The 22507-nt window shown below is 43.1% G+C and overlaps 1 protein-coding gene across 2 annotated transcripts; it reads right to left on the bottom strand.

The window, feature by feature from the left end:
- Positions 1-3816: 3816 nt before the first annotated feature.
- Positions 3817-22479, bottom strand: LOC126528357 (uncharacterized). 2 transcript variants are annotated; one of them, XR_008611916.2, is made up of 6 exons: positions 22090-22479; positions 15915-16038; positions 12666-12816; positions 11155-11303; positions 6216-6324; positions 3817-4835 (listed from the first exon to the last, which is right to left on the bottom strand). XR_008611916.2 is itself a non-coding variant. In XM_050176257.3 (5 exons), the coding sequence occupies exons 1-5, from the start codon at positions 22157-22159 to the stop codon at positions 4592-4594; spliced, it is 723 nt and encodes a 240-aa protein (XP_050032214.1). In that variant the 5' UTR covers positions 22160-22473; the 3' UTR covers positions 3817-4591. The 2 variants fall into 2 exon arrangements, 1 of the variants encoding a protein (XP_050032214.1); XM_050176257.3 differs by lacking the exon at positions 15915-16038 and having other exon boundaries at positions 22090-22473.
- Between the last annotated feature and the right edge of the window lie 28 nt (positions 22480-22507).

Below are 22507 nucleotides of genomic sequence, written 5' to 3' on the forward strand. Positions count from 1 at the left end.
TTTTTTTTGTGCTGGCATGAACGCATAAGGCTATGTGCTCAAAGCACGTGGTTTTTTGGTGTAATGAGTTATCACTGAAACAAAAGCCCATTCAACAAAAGGCCACTCAGCTACACAGAACGAGGAGCGCTGATAAGAGCGATAAGGGTGCCTACTTGGCGTGGGACGCGATTTTTTGAAGCCCTTACTCTAGCTTGTCTTTGTTCTTATCGGAGGTCACTCGTCAAAGTTGGTGTTCCCCGAACGGGGAAATGTTGTAGCCGATCTCGTGGGAGTTAAAAAAGATTACTGGCGCCTAATTGCCTATTGCACTCTGCAGGAAGTTGCATTGAAGGATACGTCGATGCCAATGACCAGCTGCACGAATTCACAGACGTGTTCAGGGCAAAAAATAAAGATTAAGCAATGACATCTTATTCGTCATTTGTAACTATCATCTAGCGATGAACCGTTGCGACGGTATGCCGATAGGTCCAGTAAATACTCGTGGGAGCAATAAGCTTCCGGAAAATTCCAACAGGTATTCAAACCTGTTGATAAAACGACAATTAAAAAGCCGTGCCATCTTTTTGTCTTAGAAGATTTGTATAATTACAGATGTGAAGAAATGCACCGATGCAGAGCACTTAAATATGTGTTGCTGTATATGAAGGACCACATCTGTAATCATCATCAGCCGACTTTATGTACACTGCAAGACGAAGGCCTCTACATACGATCTCCGATTAGCTTTGTCCTGAGCCAACCGATTCCAACTATCCCCCGCGAATTTAGTAGTTTCATCGCTCCACCTTGTCTTCTGCCGTCCTCGACTGCGTTTTTCTTCTCTTGGTACCCATTCTGTAACACTAATGGTCCAACGGTTATCTAACTGGCGAATTAAATGACCTGCCCAGCTCCATTTTTTTCTCGTAATGTCAATTAGAATCTCGGCTTTACCCGTTTGCTCTATGATTCAAACTGGTCTCGTTCTGTCTCTTAACGTTATGCCTAGCAATTTCGTTCCAGCGCTCTTTGCGTGGTCCTTAAATTGTTCTCAAGCTTCTTTGTCAGTCTCTAAGTCTCTGCCTCAAATGTCAGTACCGGTAAAATGCATTCATTGTACACCTTCCTTTTCAAGGATAATGGTAAGCGTCCAGTCAGAAGCTGACAATGTCTTCCGTATGCGATCCAACCCATTTTTAGTTTTCTAGGAATTTCCTTCTCTTGATCAGGATTCCCTGTGATTAACTAACCTAGGTAAACTTACTCTTACACAGACTCTAGAGGCTGACTGGCGATACTGAACTCTTGCTCTCTGGCCCGGCTATTGATCTATTGAGCATTATCTTTACTTTCTGCATATTAATCTTCAACCACACTCCTACACTCTCTCGGTTAAGGTCCTCAGTCATTTGTTGTAACTCGTCTGCATTGTTGCTGAATAGAACAACGTCATCGGCAAACCGAGGGTTGCTGAGATATTCACTGTCAATCCTTACTCCTAAGCCTTCCAAGTTTAATAGCTTGAATACTTCTTGCAAGCACGCAGTGAATAGCATTGGAGAGATTGTGTCTCCCTCTCTGACCCCTTTCTTTATAGGTGTCTTCCCGCTCTTCTGTATAATTAAGGCAGCTGTAGAACCTCTGTAGATATTTTCCAAGGTATTTACGTAAGCGATCTTTACTCCTTGATTACGTAATACCTCTATGACTGCTAGTATCTGTACTGAATCAAATGCATTTTCGTAATCTATGAAAGCCATGTAGATAGGCTTATTGCATTCTGCTAATTTCTCAGCAACCTGATTAATGACATGCATGTGATCCATTGTAGAGTATCCTTTCCTGAAGCCCGCCTGTTCCCTTGGTTGACTAAAGCCCAGTGTTGCCCTTATTCTATTGGATATTATTTTGGTAAATATCTTATATAATAATGGGAGTAAGCTAATGGGCCTATAATTTTTCAATTCTTTAACGTCTCGCCTTTTGTGCATTAGTAAAATGTTTGCATTCTTCTAGTTTTCTGGGATCCTTGCACTCGATGGACTCTTCGTATAAAGAGCCGCCAGTTTTCCAAGCGTTAGGTCCGCTTCATTTTTGGCTAAATTGACTGTTATTCCATCTTCTACTGCCGCTTTTCTTCGTTTCATGTCTTCCAAGGCCCTTCTTACCTCAGCGCTAGTAATAGTAGGAGTTTCCGTATCCTGTTCATTACTGTTTCTTATTGATGGATCCTGACTCCTCTGTGCACTGTACACATCAGTATAGAATTCTTACGCTGCTTTTACTATATCTCCAAGATTGCCGATGATACTGCCCTGCTTGTCTTTCAGTGCATACACCTTGGTTTGTCCTATGCCAAGTTTCCTCCTCACTGATTTCAGGCTGCATCCATTTTTTATAGCTTCTTCAGTCTTTCTCACATTATAGTTTCGAATATCAGTTATTTCCGCCTTGTTGATCATTTTTGACAGTTTCGCGAACTATATCTTGCATCTTGATTTGGACACATTCATTCTGTGTCGTTTCTTTATTAGGTCCTTAGTTACTTGGGACAGCTTGCCTACTCGTTGCCTTGGTGCCTTGACTCCAACTTCAATTGCTGCCTCTGAAGCCAGCCTAGTTATGTTTCATTCATAACGTCTATGTCATCTTCATCTCTTTCTGTTCTAAGAGAATTTGTCTGCTTTTACCCTTAGTGCCTCTACGTTGACCTGTTTCTTCATGATCAATTTTACTCGTTGTCTCTTGAAACTCAGGTGAATCCCAGCCCTCACTAGCCTATGATCACAGCACTTTACCCTGCCTAACGCTTCTACATCCTGCACTATGCTGGGATCAGCAGAAATTACGAAATCAATTTCAGTTCTTGTTTCACTATTAGGGCTTTTCCAGGTCCACTTTCTATTGCTACGATTCCTGAAAAAGATGCTCATTATTCGACGCTTATTCCTTTTTGCGAATTCTACCAGAATCTCTCCTCTGGCATTCCTAGAATCAACGCCGTAGTTGCCAATCGCTTGTTCACCAGCCAGCTTTTCCCCGACTTTTGCATTGGAGTCGCCCAATACTATAGTATACTGAGTGCGCACCTTTCTCATCGCTAATTCAGCATCTACATAAAACTGATCTACTTCTTCATCATTGTGACTGCATGTGAAAGCGTAGGCATGTACTATCTTTATTGTCATCAAGTTTTATTACGAGTACAGCTACCCTTTCACTAATGCTGTAGAATTCGTCAATGTTGCCCGCCTTTCCTTATAGATTAGGAATCCTACCCCGTATTGCTTCTTATCTGGGAGACCTCTATAGCAGACATGTTCATTATTGAGCAATGCATAAGCCTCAGCAGTTTTTCTAATCTCACTAAGGCCGATGATAATCTGATAATTCCTCAAGGAGTCCTGCTAAACTAGCCTCACTAGACAGAGTTCGGCAATTGAAGGTTGACAGGGTCAGGTTCCGTTGGCGGCCTGTCTGGACACAGCGATTCTTAGTACCCTCTGCGTTGCAGGTCTGACCGCCACCATGCTCAGTTGCTCCGCACTTGCTGGTGATTGAGGGCCATGGGCTAATTGTAGGAGTCATTCGGGAGGTAGCCCCGAATAATGCACCAGGGACGCCAATACCTGTTCTGGTGAAGGCGTGTCTTTGTTGAAGCTTAGTGGGCCTTACTTATTTCGTTCTACCTGAATTAGTATAGGCCCACTTGCTCTCGGCATCTTTTGCCGGTGTCAGGTGTCACTCCAAGCGTGCAGATATTGTGCTGTAGCAATATACCGCAGCAAACCGCTCAGTATATTCTTCAAAAAACTTGACATGAGAACGACGTGACACTAAACCACCTTTTAAAGCAAATATTTATGGAAATAAATGTGAAATGAATGTTCACTTGAATAGTCGTAATCATGTTATCGCCTACTCGTGAGTTTCATTGCTATACATGCCGTTTTTTTTTGCTATCTGCGCCACCAACTAAACATAGCCTTCTGCATCCTGGACCTTCGTCTGCATGGGTCAGGACTCAGGAGTGCTTCACGAAAGACTATTTTGTCGTTGCTGACTTAGTGATCAATGAAGCGGCCTTAAGGATTGACCGATGTACATATGTTTTTGTCGCCACAGTAGTGTGCAGCTCGAAACAGGTTTTGTTTGGTCCATCCGCATCCTTTTTTATTTTTTATGCGCATGCTCTGTAGACATTGCCAGAATGAATTGATATCAGGCATATGAGTTGCATCTTTGCAGTCAACCACAGGAGGCGTTGTAAACTACCTTAGGTGTGACATGTAAACAATAATACAATATATTGTGGAGATATATCACATACATGTGATTTAAATATCAAAATTATATGCTACAGTATGGTTTCGCAACATGTGTACATAAAAACTGCTTCCGATGCTTTATTCTCGATTTTCTCTTGCTTTTCTTGTGTACCTGTACAGAATAGATCTTTCCTAGTTCAAAAGCAGATTTGGTGCCAGGCAGGGTAAAAACGGCTATTTGAGAGAACAGTCCAACGTTCTGCCTATTCAGGAGCTACTGTATCTGCATGTGCAGTGGTTCTCTATTCACAACCAACGATGGCGCAACATACGTCGATCTAATCAAACTTCCAGTATAAATCGGCATGAAAGAAGCAAATTAACACAGCAGCGCCGACGACTGCAATGGCAGCGTCAAAGGCGGCTGCTCCATTGCCGGCACCCGATCGTCGCGTCACAGGAGAGTTCAGGTCCACGATGCTGTTGGCTATGCGCTTCAAGCGGTCAATGGCGGTCCCATATTTTGTGGAGTCGCATTTATTCACGGCTTTCTGCAGGCAGCCCCTCAGCTGTATAGCCGCTCTTAAAATAAATAAGAAAAGGAATAGAGAAATATGAGATGTGCATATTTGGATATATTTGGTAAAATTTGAGAATAGACTTGTGTGAAGCATGCAAAATTTTCAACGGGTTGCGTATCATTAAAATGCTGATGCGAGGCTTGAGAGCCTCCATTTTGTCTTTATTTTTTTGCCTTTCCGCGTTAAGCAGCAGCAAAATGTCCTACAAGAACTATGAACAGCTTGAAAGAAAGCATTCTCATTATGCGCAACAGTTCAATGATTCGCAAGGCCCAGCTAGCTCTGCAAACTGCCAATAATGCCACACTGAGCCCACGTTGACGCATGCTGAATACTTATCGATGTACTTCGCTGAAATAAATGGAGAACATTAAGTGCGGCCTTCAATGAAGTGCTATATAATCGAAGTGATGAATGGAGTTGCACAATTTTGATATGATAACGTGTCTTTGTCGTGACAGACTGCGGAGAAGGGTGACACGTTTCTTTCACGAAGCATAGTTTAAATGGAAGCATTTGGTCTTCCCAGACGACCATGCAAATAGATCAGGTCTTCCAACAAATTTACGCTGTCGGCAACATTGATTCAGCGAATGCCCAGTTAAGTGGCAATGCGTGCTGCGGCTCATGTAATTCAAAGTTGGTGTTTCTCTATGGGACTTCTTAAACCACCCCCTCACGTCGCGTCAATGCAAAAGAATTCATATTGATGATGCCAGCACCCGTAAGTCGGGTCCAGCCACGATGTTTCCAGTATTTCGCTTCTGTTCATGGGGAGAAAGAGTTTGTTCTAGAGTCTAGATAGGCTGCGGCGTGAACCTATCTTGCTGACACGAGCGCTGATATAACTTTGCTTGTCCTTGCTTATAATACCTTGGTAAGGCAGGGCTTCAGCATGATCATGCGGCTTTAATAGGACACTAAAAAATGAAAACTACGGGTTGAGCTGCGTGAGTATGTCAACATTGTGAAATAGAAAAACAAATGTCGCTCTTAGATGCTTCGTGAGCGACAAAAGACGCAACCATATCGCCTGGGCGCACCGCCTTGGGGTTCCAGCACCACTTCATCTTGAAGTCGTAATTATGGCGGCGTCTATTGAGGGATGATTAAGTTCTGACAGTCAAATCTCGACTGCGCTATACATGAAAGAAACTGTGGAATTTGGAATGTAATGTGGAACATCCTTCTGCAGCACAATTGATAGTGACATTCTGTTAGCCATTTGGCTCCGCTTTATTTTCCTTCGCCGTGCATGACGAGAAATTTCCGACCTCTAGCGTCTTACTGGGACTGTATGTAGTAAATAGAACTCTGTCCTCGAGCACAAAGGGCATGTTGTACGTGACAAGTTACCAGCTTTTAGCGTGGTTAAGCTTACCTTCGCCGCGACGTTACTCGTTCGTGAAATGCTCCGATTCGAAGTGGTCGATGTGCGTCACACTTGCGCATAATGTCCAGGTCGAGGCATTCTCGCAGGGACTCGATGGCTGAGTGAGTAGTGGTGAAAAAGGAAGCAGGTTAATGAAGGAATCAACGTCCAGAACACACAATCATTATCATTATGATCATCTTATTGATGTTCACTGCAGGACGAGCTTTCCTGTCTCCGATATCTCCATTTACTTCTGACTTGAGCCATCGGACACCATCCGGTGGCTGCAAATTTTCTAATTTCGTCACACCGCCTAGTTCGCTCCAGTTTATATGTACGTTTCCTGTCTCTTGGCACCCATTTTGTAACTTTATTAAACCACTGGTTATCCGGCCTGCACATTGTATAGCCTGCCCAGCTGTAAAGACTCTTCGTAGCGCCTGTGCTGCTCACGCAGGAGAAGCCCACACGCGAGCTTGTTTGTCGCGCTTTTGGTGAAGAGCCAAGCTCAGCAAGGTGTGTTACATCTCTTAATGATGTTTTTGGACTTTATTGACAACCATGGAGTGCTGAATTTGCCTTCATTGTCGTGCATATATCTTCTATGTAGGCATCATCATTCATCCACCCTTGTGGCCCCCGTTCCTTGTGCAGGGTAGCAAGATAGAGCTCGCTTGCTCAGGCCAACCTCTCTGTCTTCCTTCAAATGAATTCTCTCTCGCTCTCTCTCTCTGCCCAGCTCCATTTATTTCTTTTATTGTTGACTGGAATATCGGCTACACTTCTTTGCTTTCAAATCCCCACTGCTTGATTCTGTTTCTAGAAGTTGTATCCTTTCATATTGCGCTGCGTCGCTAGTCCTACAGTCCTTAAGTTTTTAAGCTTCTTTGTTAACCTCAAAGTTTCTGCCCCAAATGCAAGCGCCCATAGAAGGCAATGATTATGCACATTGCTTTCCAAAAACAACGCTACGTTTCTGGTCATTGAATACTGCTTACCTGAATAAGCGGGCACTATTAAGTGAAATGTTTAACTAAAATAACAATGTATAAGATCCGGAGGCTGACATACGAAGGTATTTCAATACAGACTGAGTCTGATGTTCTGAGATCTTTATTTCGTTTCTATGTACTCCGCTATAAGTGAAATTTCCGCCGTTTCTAACCAGTCTAGATAACATGAGCGAAGTCATCCTCTGACACCTACCTAAAAATAACATGCAGTGCTTTACCTGCGTCCAGTTCCATGACAAAGCAATGTTCCTTCTTACTTTGAGGTACAGAAAGAAGTCGCAGATTGCCGCACCTGCGCTACAAAGGGGGGGGGGGGCGGCAACAGAATTGTTGCGACGCTTCGTGGAAGGCTAAAACATGGACATTGCTTTGACATGAAACCAGACGCTGAAGAAGGTGTAGTTAAGACATTGAAGGCGATTTTTAAGTAGGATGTAAAGAGAAAGCTTCACGCATGTTATCAAGCCTCGGTAGAAATAGTGGGACAGATCTATATCTCTTATTGGGGAGCATATAGACAAGAATAAATATGGCGATGAATGATTTTTAGAAAAATAGATCTGAGAGCGCCAGTCTTTATTGAATAACCTACCTGCTTTTCATTTAGCTAAACGCTGCTGCTCAGTCTATAAGAAAAAAAAGTACCTTTGACCACGAAATAAGTATAGAAACAAATGCGTACCGGCATGGGTTCAACCACACATGTCACCGTTTGAAAGTGTGTTTTTTGAGCCACTAATTTTTATGCCTGCAATAAAACAAATTATGCAGGCGTAATCGGGTGACAATGATGACGACTACTTCTTTTATTTGGGATTGTATATATTTAGCGAGAATAAAAATTTTAAGGTGAGTAAAGTGACCAGGAAGGGAGCTAGAGAACATGTGCGGGTACAGATATGTTGGGTATGAAATATATGGGTCTACAGATATCAGGGTCAAAAATAACCACGACGACTTGGAAATGCAAGCATACTGCGGAAACAGGAATTGCTCGGAAGTTTACAGATCATCAAGAGCGTTAAGCCCAATGAAGAAAGTCTGCACAAATTGCAGTGCAGAAAGGGCTACGCTGCGGAGTAGGCAATGTCGCAGTGCACCTTCACAGACACCGCAAAAATGGTTATCCCACCCAGGAGTGGACATATTTGGAGTATGTCATTGTTCTCGAAATGGTTGTTGCCTCATATGCACTTCTTAAATTTCAGTGGTGAACGTCATAGCCATTATATGGACACTCCAGGCGCATTTCTGCCTTCGCCATCGGTGTCGCCGTGATGCTACGTACAAAGTCCAAGGGGACAGCATCATCGCCGCGTGTCGTACGCTGTTCGTGCGAGTGAAAGCGTACGAGGGAGAGTGGACGGTGGCGGCTCAACTTCTCATGTGCAAGGAATGAAAGCGGGGAGGAATGCTTCGGTCGCGCGCATGGCACCAGAGGGAGGAGAGAGACGGGGGCGGCGTTCTACTCCGGGGGCTGCTGCGTATGGCGCAACCACGCGCAGCCTGTATCATGAAAGTGACCTGAGACAGGGGCAGAGTCCACCATGCGCTGTGTTTTCACCGCTTCGTTCGCGTTGAAGCGAAACGCAGCACGAAGGTGAAGTCGGTCGCTGCGGTGGCCGCACTTCTCACTCCAGCGTTTTGACTGAAAGTTCGGCCGGTCAACGAGTGAAATTGGTTGCTGTTTGCTCGTGCGCGCATGACACCATGCTTGTTAACTTAGTTAATAAGCGAAATTTTACTAGTTTGATTGGTCGGTATATAGAAAAACTGTCCTTACTTTGTATAGCTCTCTAATAATTTGCGATTACAACCGTTGCTTCGCCTTTAGGGAGACACGACGACTTTTTAGCCAAAACACCGAGTCATATGCCAATGCATGCCCCGTACGACTGCCGACTTCCTATTCTGCGTGTACAAATGCCGTCACGTTGCCGAATTCCTTTGTTTAAACAATCAGAGACGCAAAATACCGAACTGAACCGCAAATGAGTCCGGAATATCTAAAGAGCCAATTTTTGAGTTCGTGAACACCCATGATAGCTTGTGAAGAAGCAGCATAAAGCAAGTGCAAGAAATATTTTAGCAGTTGACTCACAAAGTCGGGAAAATTGTCACAGTCGAGATAGGCGGAGCTGGCCATGACCACTAGGATCGGCAAAATGGTGCAAAACTACCGTGGTGCAAAAGATCTCACTCCCATCTGCCTGATTATATTTTTCCTTTACAACATACATGGGCTGGCATTGTCAAACACCGCTTGCATAAGCCCCTACATATGGAGTTGTAAAATGAAGACTTCGCTGCTATAATGGTAATACACCTGACTTACATACAGCCATGTATTTTTCATGTGTGCAACCATTCACGTTGGTCGAAATATCTTGTCGCTTAACTGATATACTTGCTCATATATCGTAGGCAGTTTCGATGTTTATGCTTTCGCGTCGGATGACGGAGGGGATCCAATTGCTTGCCCATTTTTTTCTCGTGACCAAGCGCTTAAGAATTCGTAGGCTAAGTATGCAAAAGTAATTCTTACTAAGGGACTTACATTAACGCGAGAAGGAAACCGACTTGAGAAGTAGGGAGTAGGAAAGAACAGAGCAGGCACTAACTCTCGCCAGCTATTTTCACCAGCGGGTACTAGATCTGGCAACTTTGCTTGCAACACTGTAGCTGCAGTAACCTCCGATGTTCAGTCTGTAACAAAAGCTTGCGGGACGCGAAATTAAAAAAAAAAAAACTGTATTCCCGTGAATCTCGGATATATAATTCCAAGTTCCAAATTGATATCTGTAATAGCCTTTAGCAACCTACACAATGATATCCGATATAAGAATCACAATGCCTTAGAGGGCCCCTCACCAGGTCTGGCCATTTTGAGCTGACAAGCGCAGAGTATACATTGAGCGATAACGACCGTGTCTGCAAAGTATTACGTCGCTATGCGCCGCGGAAAGATTTGAAATTTCAAACCGAACGCTGTTTTTCCTTCTGCTCGCGGCCGCCGCGCTCCAAGCCGGACGGTGAAGTACTCGCGTCCCTGCGCCTACGTACTTGGGTCCACAGTGTGACCTCGCTCTTGGTGACACATGACTTCGAGAATTATTCAAGGCACCATCGGTTTTTTGCATGATCTGTTGCTTGAATTCACGAATTGAGGTTTAGAGAAATAATAAAACACATAAAGGAATGTCTGCGTATTTTTTGTTTTACTCCGTACCGAAGCAAGAGAGTTGCACTTCCGCTTCGTCGGCTTGTTCGCACGGCCGTGCGGTCACGTGCGTAGGTACCGAAACTATGCCATTTTCTACCGTGCAGTATTCGTGTAGCACTAAATTATACGGCTAGCCATGTTTCCTTGTGCACAGCGCTCAGGCGACAGCTCGCGCTACAGAGTCAGCGGAAATGCGTAGCGCCGGAGAAAAAAAAAAAGCGAGGAGAAAGAAAAAATGAAGGCGGTGCCTGTGACGTATGTGTCACGCGATTCTCGAGGTCCGGTATGGGAGAACGCAGGGAAGGAATTTCGCTTGCGAAGGCTAGGCGGGTCGAGCGGAGAGAGCGTCTTGCTTGGCAGTGGTGTCCGCCTGCCGAAATCATGGGTTCGCGGCACTGAAATATTTCTATCTGGGCCATTAATGAACCGACTTGAAAAATTTTTTGCGGCAGAACGCTCCTTAGAGGACACGTAACAACTTCCAGCGTATCACCAAAATTTGCTGTGGGGCCTGGTGAGGCGCCCTTTAACGAAGCGGAAAGTCCCACTTATCGCGAAACCTGCCTCCCCCAATTTTCGGCGCCCGATTGTGCTTTACGTTACTGCTGTTAATACGCGGGAAGCGGAGCGCTTATGACAGATTGGTGGTGGTGCAAGTTTACGACCCAACGCAGTGTGGAGCTTGCAGCGACATAAGTAAATGTCTCACGCTGGCAGGAGTCCGCGAGGGTCGCAGTTTCTTGGAGAGCAGCATATCCTCTTTCCGTGATTGCGAATTGATGCTTATCAGAGTCGCTGCAGCCGGCGTAGTAGTCCTTGCAGGTTGCGTCTTCGGGAAACTCTTCGGAGTTCTCAGAGCTGAGGAAGCAAACATCACTGTCACTCGACGCAACAAGAATAATACGGCACGCAGGAAAGGTTAAATCATTGACTTAGCAAATCTAAGTACATAGAGTAATCGGAAACCAGAAAAAATCCACTGGGGCAACTAGATTGACTTATTTGCTGCCAGTCAAACAACTAGTTTCAGGTAACACGGAATCAGCATACATCATCCAGAAAAAGAAAGTGCAGAGTGCAGATTGCAGATTGCAGAGGAATCAGTCTTCGGGAAGAGGATTGTTTTAGAGGAGTAATAAACATGTACAGCGGTATTACACCTCTACATTTTCTGCAGTGGTGACGTTGTCTGATGTAACAGAAATATGGAGCCTTATTTGTTTAGTAAATATATTAAATAATGCGATAATTGTTTGAACACAGCTGGAACAACAAAATCTGTGTTAAAAATGTTTTTTTTTAAATATAAAAGTGGCTTCAGAGGCATAGATTGTTCAAGGAAGACTTAAAGTATTCAAACATACTCAGGGTGGTACATCTTGGTGTAAACGAATTGCATGCATGTACTTTTAAACTTCCCTCTCTCCACTGCTGCGAGCGAAAATAGTTTTACGCTTTATGCACAGCTTTTTTCTACAGAGACTGTCGTCATTCCATTTGAAATAAATATTGCTTTTATTTAGAGCTTCGTGTACCGTCCCTCGTTTTCAAACCAAAGCTAAGATAGTTGTTTGCATGTCTCTCAACAGCCGCTTAACGATTAGGTAAACGCGGTAACCTAGACATTCTCTCTTTCCGCACAGACAATTGAGGCCGTGTAACTAACCTCCTTACGTACTGTCAGAAATTTTAAGCAGAGATTCCTAATTCTGTCTTAAAATTATTTTGTACAGCAGCGCACCCAAATTATTGGCTTTGTGTAATATCTTTGTTTAATGTTTATGACCGTAAATGCTTTCTTGCGATAAAAGCGTTGTAATATGTGCTTATGTACGGCTGCAAGTACTCATGCATTTATTTTATTTTTTCACTGTTGTGTGCGGTTCGAAGCAAACTAAACGCAAGTGCGATTTATTGTGTTCACTTCTGCAGCCCGTGCAACGTTTAACATGAGTGCTTTCGGGTAAGCATCATGAATGGAACTGGGAGTTTCCCGATGACCAGGCACTCAGGAAGGAAACTTCGACGCATAATTCGTAGATATGCAGGCATTCAGTTTTCGATGACGTTTTATTCTGGTTTCTCGTGAGTGAGCTATATAGCCATTAGAACTTTACTGTGAGTGATACGATACAGATTGAGAAATTGTCGGTGCATGCAAAAGTATCGTGGTCCCACCGACAACTTCAGGATTGGAACCAGCACATGGAAACGACGTACACTTGGCAGAAAGACGTCAGGTAGTCATCTGGCTCGTCTGGGATAGAAACAAACGGGCTCCTCCCAAACCTTTCGGCGATTCTCCAGTAACAGGTGATAGCAGCTTCTTTGTCGCACTCCAGCTCTTCAGCTACATCATCGATGAAATAGCCTGAATAGAAAAAAAAAGAAAGAACTATTTAGTATCGACAAACAGGACAGTACCGTCTTTAAGCAACAAAAGTGTTAGTTCATGTTAAGAGTTTGCGATAATGACTTCATCGTCATCTGACCTGCTAAAGCATTACAATAGGGCACAGCGTGTCCTGTTGTGTGTTTAGCTGGGTGATAACCCTGTCGCACGGGCAAACTTAAGTGCAGGTTGAGGGAGTGCGCTTCGCCGGTCGTGTCATTCGCAGGCTGCCACGTGGGCACGGTTATTGACACTCACTGCCGAGCGCGCTCGTGGGCGAGTGTGTTTAGCGAACACACTTCGCGGCCGCGAAGTGTGTGGCCTCGTTAGCAATGCGTAAAACACAAGTAATGTTGGAAGCAGAATGAGGAGTATTTTTTTTTAATTGCTAACCTTAGAAGGCAATCAAATATACCACACGGTAAAAAAGAAGAACACAACTGCAAGAAGCTGCACTCGCTCTCGTGCTGTTTACGGTCACGCTCAGGTTTACGGCCACGCTACCGATCGTCATCGCCACCACTACGAAAAAAAAACACGCTTTTCTCTCGTGCAACAGCGCAGCGCCAAATGACCTTCAGCGCGCTGAAGTGCACTTGCTCAAAGTGTACTTTAGTGTGTCAGTGTGACGGAGGTATAATATGCGGGCACTACGCGTTACAGCATCCGTTATTTTCTTATCATGAAGGATGCTCAGGTTAGTGCGACATTAGAATGTCTTTATCATGTCTCGTTTCTGCGGTTATGCTGTACTAGGACGAAACAATTTTTTTTTTCATTAACAACGATTGTATGGAAAAATGCAACTTCCTTCCCGCGAACACCGCATAGATATCTTCATGCCATACTTGAGTCTAAGCCGTAATATCCTACTGCAAATCGTCTGGCCTTTCCAGCGATTACGTTTACTAACGTAGACGCGCACGGTCTTGATAACCCACGGAAATACAACATTAAAAAAATTCTTCAATACCCATCTCACAATGATGTCAGCGTGGCTATGATCAGCATAGAACGAGTGTATCAAACACTGCATTGCAACCGCCGAAACTCCTGTATCACCCGTGTATGAAGCCATTGTGCTCTTTCACGCTTCCCTCTGGACATGTCGCGTGATCAATCATCGCCATGGCGAAGTCACCTGCGTAGCGTGTGTGTGCAGATGTATTTAGATAGGATTGAGTATTGATGACGTAGGTTCGCCTCTGCTCTTCAGCGAAGAAACTGAAATATTTTTTTTGTCATTGAAGAAGTGGCACATACGCAATGGCACATACCCAGAAACCCAAGTTGGCGTCAAAGAGATTCATTGAAGAGCGACGCATTCCCACTTACACATACCCAGGGATCCAAGCTTGAGTCAAACAGGTCTATTGAAGAACGGCACATGGGCTTTGGCACATACACAGGGACCTAAATTGGCGTCAAAGAGATTCATTACAGTTTAAAACATATGCAGTTTCACACACACAGTGGTAAATGTTGGCGTGAACGGGTTCTTGGAAAAGCTGCACGTAAGCCGTGCCACATATTTGTGACACAAATTGCCGTCATATGGGTTAACTTAGGAACAACCCATACGCACTGTTATATACCCGTGACCTAAGTTGGCCCGACGAGTGCTTCCGAAACCGATTCCCTCATAGAAGCAATCCGATGCTCTAACTACTAAGCGACTTACTACTCAGGCTCCAAAGTGAATCTAAACCTAACAACACGGGTGTTTTCGTATTTCGCCCCTATCGAAGTGCGGCTGCTGTGGCCGGGATTCGATCCCGCGAACTCGTACTTAGCAGCCGGGAACATGGGTTAATTGTGGTCAGCGAATTCTGCGGTCCTCATCACATGACACATCTTAAGGTTTGATGAAAGGAACCTGAGTGAATGAAGCCCGCGGATGCACGCAATGTTCCTCGAACGGCCAGTCGCGCGGCAATTTTGAATGTATTCGAGGCCTTCTTCCAGGCTCGCAGAAAAACATTTATGTAGCACGCATTGAACAGAAAGCGTTGTCCGGAGCTTTTCATGTTGCTCTACAAGGTTCTCGTTGACACATTTCATCTGATTGTAATAATTGAGAAGTTGATTAATAACTTAGGACTGGTTATCTAATGAGGCGGTATGCAAAAATAAATCATCTGAGTATCTCCAAGTGACGCCAAACAACATTACCTTGGTTCGGTCTATGTACATGGCATTTGCATATTTTTAATCTTTGGCACAGCTTACGTGTAACACCCAGTATATATTGCGACGTGTAGATGCTTTCGGGTCGTTTCTTTTCCTCTCGTTCCGCAACTGCATGGATCATCTGAGGAGGCGCAATTCACAACTGAAAGAATGTGTCCTCTGCAGTCTCTTATTCATTTCGAATAGACCGATCCCACCAGTAAGTTTCACAGCGCCACCGCTGCCGCGGTGCATGCTGGTACTTGTAGTCATCCGGCTGCTCCAGCCGCCCGGAGTGCCTGTGCGTCCTGTTTCCGAACCATTTTTGGCAATTCTTAGTTTACGTGGAGTCATCGTACGATGGCAGGATTCAGCTGCTGCGTTCCTGTAGCACGAGTCAATCTGTGCCCCATAGTCCCCGCGCGAGCCATGCTAATGAACCAGCTGCATGTGTCGAGAGCGTTAAATGCCTTCACTGCATTATTCTTGCACCCCATCAGTATCTATGCTTTCTGGTGTCACGCTGTACTGCTAATCTTATGACAGTAACTATGCTTTACTACTCTTGACATCAGCTTGACTGTATAGACATTCTCATTTTCATTATTATTTATTATCCATAACATCCCCGAAGGCTACAAAGATGGGCATTTTAATGGGAGGGAGGGAGCACATAAAGTACACAGAAAAAGCAGTAATAATAAAAAAATCTTAGCAAGGTAGCAAATACAAAAGACCATACAGAACAAGTGAGGTTAAAGAAATAGCAAATGAGGATATGATATAGTACCAGTACAAGAAGTGCCTGCAAAGAAATAGGACGGGAACAGCGCAAGAACTATAATGAAAAATCCATCCAACGCAATTAAAAGTAATTACAGGGAAAACATTGACCATTGTTAACAAACCTTCGTTTGTTAAAATCCCTTCCTCGCTGCATCGAGGTCACTGCAGCGTTCTCTGCTTTCTAACGACAGGCTTAGAGAACACCGATACACTTGCCAGCTCACAGCCGTGTCCGGCAATCTGGCCCTGCATTGTAGAACATGAAAATGCATGCCTAACCTTGACAGACGACAATCGCCGCTAAAGAAAAAGACAAAATAACCAGGTAAATCGAATGGGCTCTAGAAATAGAAGAAGTAAAAGACAACTGCGTGAGCACGCTTTCAGTCATGCTTGCTAACGCTGTAGTTACTTACGCAAGGAACGCATGGACCCGCACATCACACTCACAGAAAATAGCAAGTAGAAACGCGAAAACGCTGTCTGAGAGGATCTGCTATAATCGTACTAGACGTGGTCGCAATGCATCGTTGTGTCCTTTAAAATTGCGCTTCGATCTGACAATAAACTAGTTGGCATAGTGCGCGCTTCCCCACGTGACTTCGTGTGCTCTTTACAACCAGTGTTTCTTTCGTCCCCGTTAGTGTCTTCGAGCCCGTATCCCAAGGAAAATGAATCATTTAGGGCCATGGCGGATTGAAAGTTTTAGAAAGAATGTGCTGATGACCCCCAGGCGCTGTGGACTATCGCTCTTTCTTTTTGTTTCGCAGTGGTAGTGCGCGCTTTGTTCATTTGAAACACGCCTTATTCAAAAAAAGCAACGCCACTTAATGCTCCCCCTAAACTGGAGAATGTGAATCGCAGCGCGGCAATGGACATGAGTGGCCACAGCGCTTCATTAGGTTTCAGTGTGTTCAAAGGCGCGATGTCGTTCGGAGCTGGCTTTCAGTTTCGTCGCTGGCGATTGGTGTTTAGGATCGGTATAGTGGAAGAAGTGTTTCAGGTGGAGAATGGCTTGAGAATACGGGATTAGGAGCGCTTGCATTCAGATTACCGCCCTGTATCTATGACTTCTTATAAGTTCAACTTCCGCATTGCAAGACGTTTAAACAAATGTAAAATATTATTGCCGTCATTACATTAATTTAGAAAAGGATATTGAACTGTCTCTAAGCGGCCCTTCCACGCGAATTATCCGGAATCCGTTCTTAATATGGCCGGCCAGGTCGACATGATCTTTTCTTTTTGGGTTTCAGCAAGGTTTTTCATCGCGTTTTTCGTGGCAACTTAGTCCAGAAACTCCATATGACTGGTCTTCCCAATTTTCTCGTTTCCCGAATTGCAGTTTATTAGGGTTTTCGAAAGCAATACGTTGAAATGATAGGTAAAAATTCTGGCACTTATTCGGCTTCATCAGGGATGTTTCAGGGCAGCGTACTTGGGCCACTTTTGTTCATGTACGTTAATTATTTGGTCTGTTATTCATCAACCCATAAGAATTCCCTTATTTGCATACGACTGCGTTCTATTTTGGTATAAGCATGAAGCGTACCATCAAATAGCCCTTAGTCTAGTTCTCAATAATATTCTCGCCTGGTGTAAACGAATGGAGTATGGATCTGAACTATGAACAAACAGCCGCTCTTCTGGTCACTGAAAAACGAAACCCCCGTAAGCTTTCTTACTTCACGAGCTCTGAACAAATAACTGAGGTGTGAGACTCCGAGTACCAAGGTGTCAGTTTTACAAGCAACTTAAGCTAGAACAGCCATATTATACGTGTTAGACTTCTCTTCGCAAAGTTCGAGTTTTATGTCACGATATTAAGGATGTACAGCGCTAGTAAAGCGTCTTGCTTATGAGTCTTTGATGAAGCCTAAACTTGAGAACGCTTGTACTTCCTGGTATCCATACGGAAATGCTGTATTAGCGCGCTTGAACAGCTTCAAAGAAGGGCTATGCGATTCATTTTCCCCTATTCGGTCACGAATGTTCTGTTTCGTCAGTTAAGAAATCTCAACAGCTCACTTCATTATGATTCCGGCGCAATGTGCAGCGTTTCGAATTTTTGGTTTTAATTGTTTCAGAATAAGTTCGGGCTCGACTACCCTGTCTCTACTTACGTGCTGCCACAATCATCACACACACCCGCTTTCTCTCATTACTGATTTTGCCAGAACAAATCTATTTAAATTCTGATCCTTTCCAGAAGTAATTACCCGCTTGTATAATCTCTCACCTGAGTGCCTGTTCTCCACTGGACAGTTGAATGCTACTCTCGAAATTGCTCTCGGCGTGCCCCCCCCCCCCCCCCCCCCACACGCACCTTTGTTTCTTTTTTTATTGTCCAATTAGCTCTTCTTTTTCTATTTCAGTTAGCTAGACATTGTGTACATTGTTTATCTACTTCCACTTACAGGTGATATCAATGACACCTGATATTTTAATGCTGTGTTGATTTTTGGCTGTTGCAGCAACGTATCATTTTGACTTCCCTTGTCATTATTACTACTTCCAGTATTTTTGTTAATTGTGGTATCGTGCTTGGGCCTTGTGGCCTACAGTAAGTAAGTAAGGTAAGTAAGTAAGTAAAGTAAAGTAAGTTGACAATGTAATGTACGGCTGGGATGAAGTTAAAGGTGCCCGTTATAAGCTGAGCAATAAAAATAACTGACAGGACGAGCCCATTCCTAAATCACTGAAAATACTAAATGTAAATTGTAGAAGCATATTAAACAAAATTAGTGATTTGGAAGGAATTTTACTTTGCGAAGATCCTGACATCGTGGTCTTTACCTAGACATGGTTGAATGATACCATTCACGATAGCGAATTTCTGCCGGCTTCCTACAGTGTACTTCGGAAGACCGTAGTGATAAAGGTGGAGGAGTTGCCATACTCTTTAAAGAATATTTAAACATATTGAGCATGCCTGAAGTGCCTAATATTGAATTCATTTTCTGTAAGGCATACCATAACAATGTCCGGTATATTGTAGGAGCACTGTATAGGCCGCCTGGATCACCTGTCATGGTCTTGGATAACCTTAAAGATTATATGACAACCTTTATTAAGTTAAATGATCGCATTATTTTAACAGGCGACTTCAATTTGCCAGATATTGACTGGTCAACATTCGCACTCAAAACGCATAGTGACGAATCAAGTGAGGCAATGCTTGATATAGCTTTCTCGTTTGACTGGACGCAAACTGTAGAGCAGCCCACCCGAATACAAGGGAATTCAAAATCTATTTTAGACCTCTTCTTTGTTTCTGGAACAATCCTCGATGCAACTAAGTGTGTAGTGATACCTGCTATCTCCGATCACCAGGCTGTTCTCCTGACGCTTTACGGCATGACTCTTGATAAGGTTTGGCCTAAAATGCATTTTAGAAACTTCTCCCGTGCTGACGATGTTTCCATTATTGAGGTTCTTTCCTTTAATTTTGGTGCAATTTGTAATAACACTGCAAGTGTTCAAGAACTCTGGGACCAGTTCAAGGCCATGGTACACGAATGTATTGAATGTCACGTGCCGGTTATTGTTAAAAAGAAAACAAAAAACCCATGGATTTCTCGGGCGACACTGCAGCTAAAAAGAAAACTGAAGCGCGTGAAGCAGAAAAGAAAAGAAAATATTCTTTCTCCGGAATTAGATCAAAATATAGCTTTGCTTAGTTCCCAGCTCAAAAAGCAAACGGCCATTGACAAACAGCATTACTTTGAAAAATATTTGCCCAAATTTATATCAGAGTCTCCTGAGAAATTCTGGCGTTCGGTTTCCCCAACCTCAAAGACCCATGATCAGTTTGAAATCAAAGGTGTTCTGGTCAGTGATGCACACAAACTATCTAATGTCTTCAATGAACATTTTAAGTCCGTATTTACTAACGACAATAACATCTGTCCAAAATTTGAAGCCTCACTGCCGCCTTTGGAGGATCTTGTCATTAGTGAGCATGGTATCTTAAGTATGCTGCTTAACCTTGAGGTAAAGAAATCACCAGGACCGGACAACATACTTAATGCCTTTTTGAAAAGATATGCACAATGGACATCTAAATATTTGTTTGTTTTATTTACAAGGTCCTTGTGTGAAAGTCCAATCCCAAGAGACTGGGGGACTGCCAGAGTGAAACCGCTTCACAAAAGTGGAGACAAGCGATTGATCAAGAATTACCGCCCGATTTCGCTAACATCGACTGCTTGTAAACTACTTGAGCACATAATTCACAATCACATATCAAACTTCCTCGAAGCTAACAATTTCTTTACTAAATATTAGCATGGATTCAGGAGGGGTTACTCAACTTGTACACAGCTAGTAGAAACTATACATGATTTTTCCTCTTCAATTAACAATGGAACACAGATTGACGCCGTATTTATGGATTTCTCGAAAGCTTTTGTCAGGGTCACTCACGAAAAGTTAATTTATAAGTTAGACACAATACTTCATAACAAACAATTAGTAAAGCGGATATCAGCCTACCTTTTAAACAGGGAACAATTCGTTGTTTTTAACAATCATTGTTCTGACAAGCTTACAGTTCACTCTGGCGTCCCTCAGGGCTCTGTTCTTGGGCCTCTATTGTTTTTATTATATATTAATGATATTGTGTCTAACATTCCTGTGAAGATTAGGCTTTACGCTGATGATTGTGTCATTTATACAGAAGTAAGAAGTGTCTCAGATCAAACACTACTAAATAACACGTTGCAAAAAGTTTCTGCATGGTGTGAATCATGGCAAATGTCCATTAATTTTGAAAAAAAGTGTATTGATGAGGATTACTCACAAAAAGAATGCCTTACCGTTTGATTACAGTACTAATGATGGGACACTTGCAGAAGTAACAGAATATAAATATCTAGGGCTCTGGGCCACTAACAATCTCAGCTGGAACAAACATATTGATTTCATAACGTGTAACGCTTATCGTAAATTGTTTTTCTTAAGACGGGCATTGCGGTTCCATCTGTTCCACTCCATCTGTCCGCCTCCTTGCTTACAAATGTATTGTCTTGCCTACCTTAGATTATGCTGCTATCATTTGGGACCCATTCACTAAGACTAACATAAACAATGTAGTGAGGGTTCAAAGGAGGGCTGCTCGATACATATGTAATAATTACCGACGTACATCGATAACACATCTTTTAATCAAAGCTGGTCTGCCGACAATAAATGAGCGAAATCGTTCTGTAAGACTTAAATTCATGTACCAATTAATTAAAGGACACTACAGAACTGAAATCACCCATTTAGTTCATTTTTCGTCAGGGTATGCGACCCGACAACGACATCAGCTAACTTTAACTCCTTTTCGCATCCGTAATACCTGTTTTAAATACTCATTTCTTCCACGAACTATTACCGATTGGAATAACCTCACTAACAATGAAGTGTTCCAACCGTCACTGACGTTATTTGCTCAACATATTGCCTAGTCTGTGTTACTGCATGTCATCACTTTACTGTACTATTGGGTATTTTATTTATTACTGTTTGATCTCTTGTTCAAATGTATTCCTGATGCTGGCTGCAGAGCTTCAACCTGCACCCTTATTTCTTTTGTTTACATTTTGCCTTTTTTGTGAAACTGCTTAATTCTTCTTCCCACCCTGCTATAATCCCGATACCGGGATTGCAGTATCAATAAATAAATAAATAAATAAATAAATATAATAAGCAAGTAAAGTAAGTAAGTAGAGTAAGTGAGTAAAGTAAGTAAGTAAAGTAAGTAGGTAAAGTAAGTAGGTAAAGTAAGTAAGTAAAGTAAGTAAGTAAAGTGAGTAAGTAAAGTGAGTGAGTAAAGTAAGTAAAGTAAGTAAGTAAAGTAAGTAAGTAAAAGTAAGTAAGTAAAGTAAATAAGTAAAGTAAGTAAGTAAGTAAAGTAAGTAAGTAAGAAATAGATAAATACGCTAGTGCGCAGTAACGTCATTCTTTTGAGATCTCGCAGACTTCAGAACAAGGAAGAAGGAACCACATAAAAGATACCGTCACGGAAACAGCTTTACCGGCTGTTTTGAAGTTGGGTATACAACTCTTCAAGGGCGCATTTGCTTTAAAATATGCACCAACTGTTGCATGTTTACACATGATTGATAAGGTAATTCTACGTAATTGAAAAAATAGCTTGAGTAACTGAAGACGACCGCGAAAAAATTTCCGTTGGTCTCATCCATTTTAAGTTTTCCATTACATGTTTAAACTTCGGTTGAAGTTACTAAAAGCAGTCAGTAAACCCGTACTCCTAGGGAAAAAATGGGTAAGAAGGTGCTTTATCCTTACCTCTACCAGTGACGAGGCTAGCCAAGAGGAAGACGCCGGCTGCAAAGCTCCTTGCATGACGGGCTCCCATACTTCATACCGTCATTCCGCTCCCTTTGAGGTCCCCGTTCCAAAAGTTCAGATTGTCGAAGTGTAGTTCCCAGCGCAGATTAAATATCGTCTAAGTCAAGCCGATGTCTACGCATTAAAACGTTTCATTGCTTCAGTTTTTAGGCGACCTTCGAAGAAATTTACGTCCACATTCCTAACTTACAATGCGGTTCAATGCGATCCCACGAACACTTTACGCGACCAAACCTACGCGCTTATGCCCATTTAAGTAGATACTGATTGAAAAATGGCATCAAAGGAGCGTATACACCTTTGTCATCCTTTCTGGTCGTGTTCTATTCGTCACACTATCAAGACGCGCACCGAA

Source organism: Dermacentor andersoni, chromosome 9 (genome assembly GCF_023375885.2).
Source record: "Dermacentor andersoni chromosome 9, qqDerAnde1_hic_scaffold, whole genome shotgun sequence".
Taxonomy (NCBI): Eukaryota; Metazoa; Arthropoda; class Arachnida; order Ixodida; family Ixodidae; genus Dermacentor; species Dermacentor andersoni.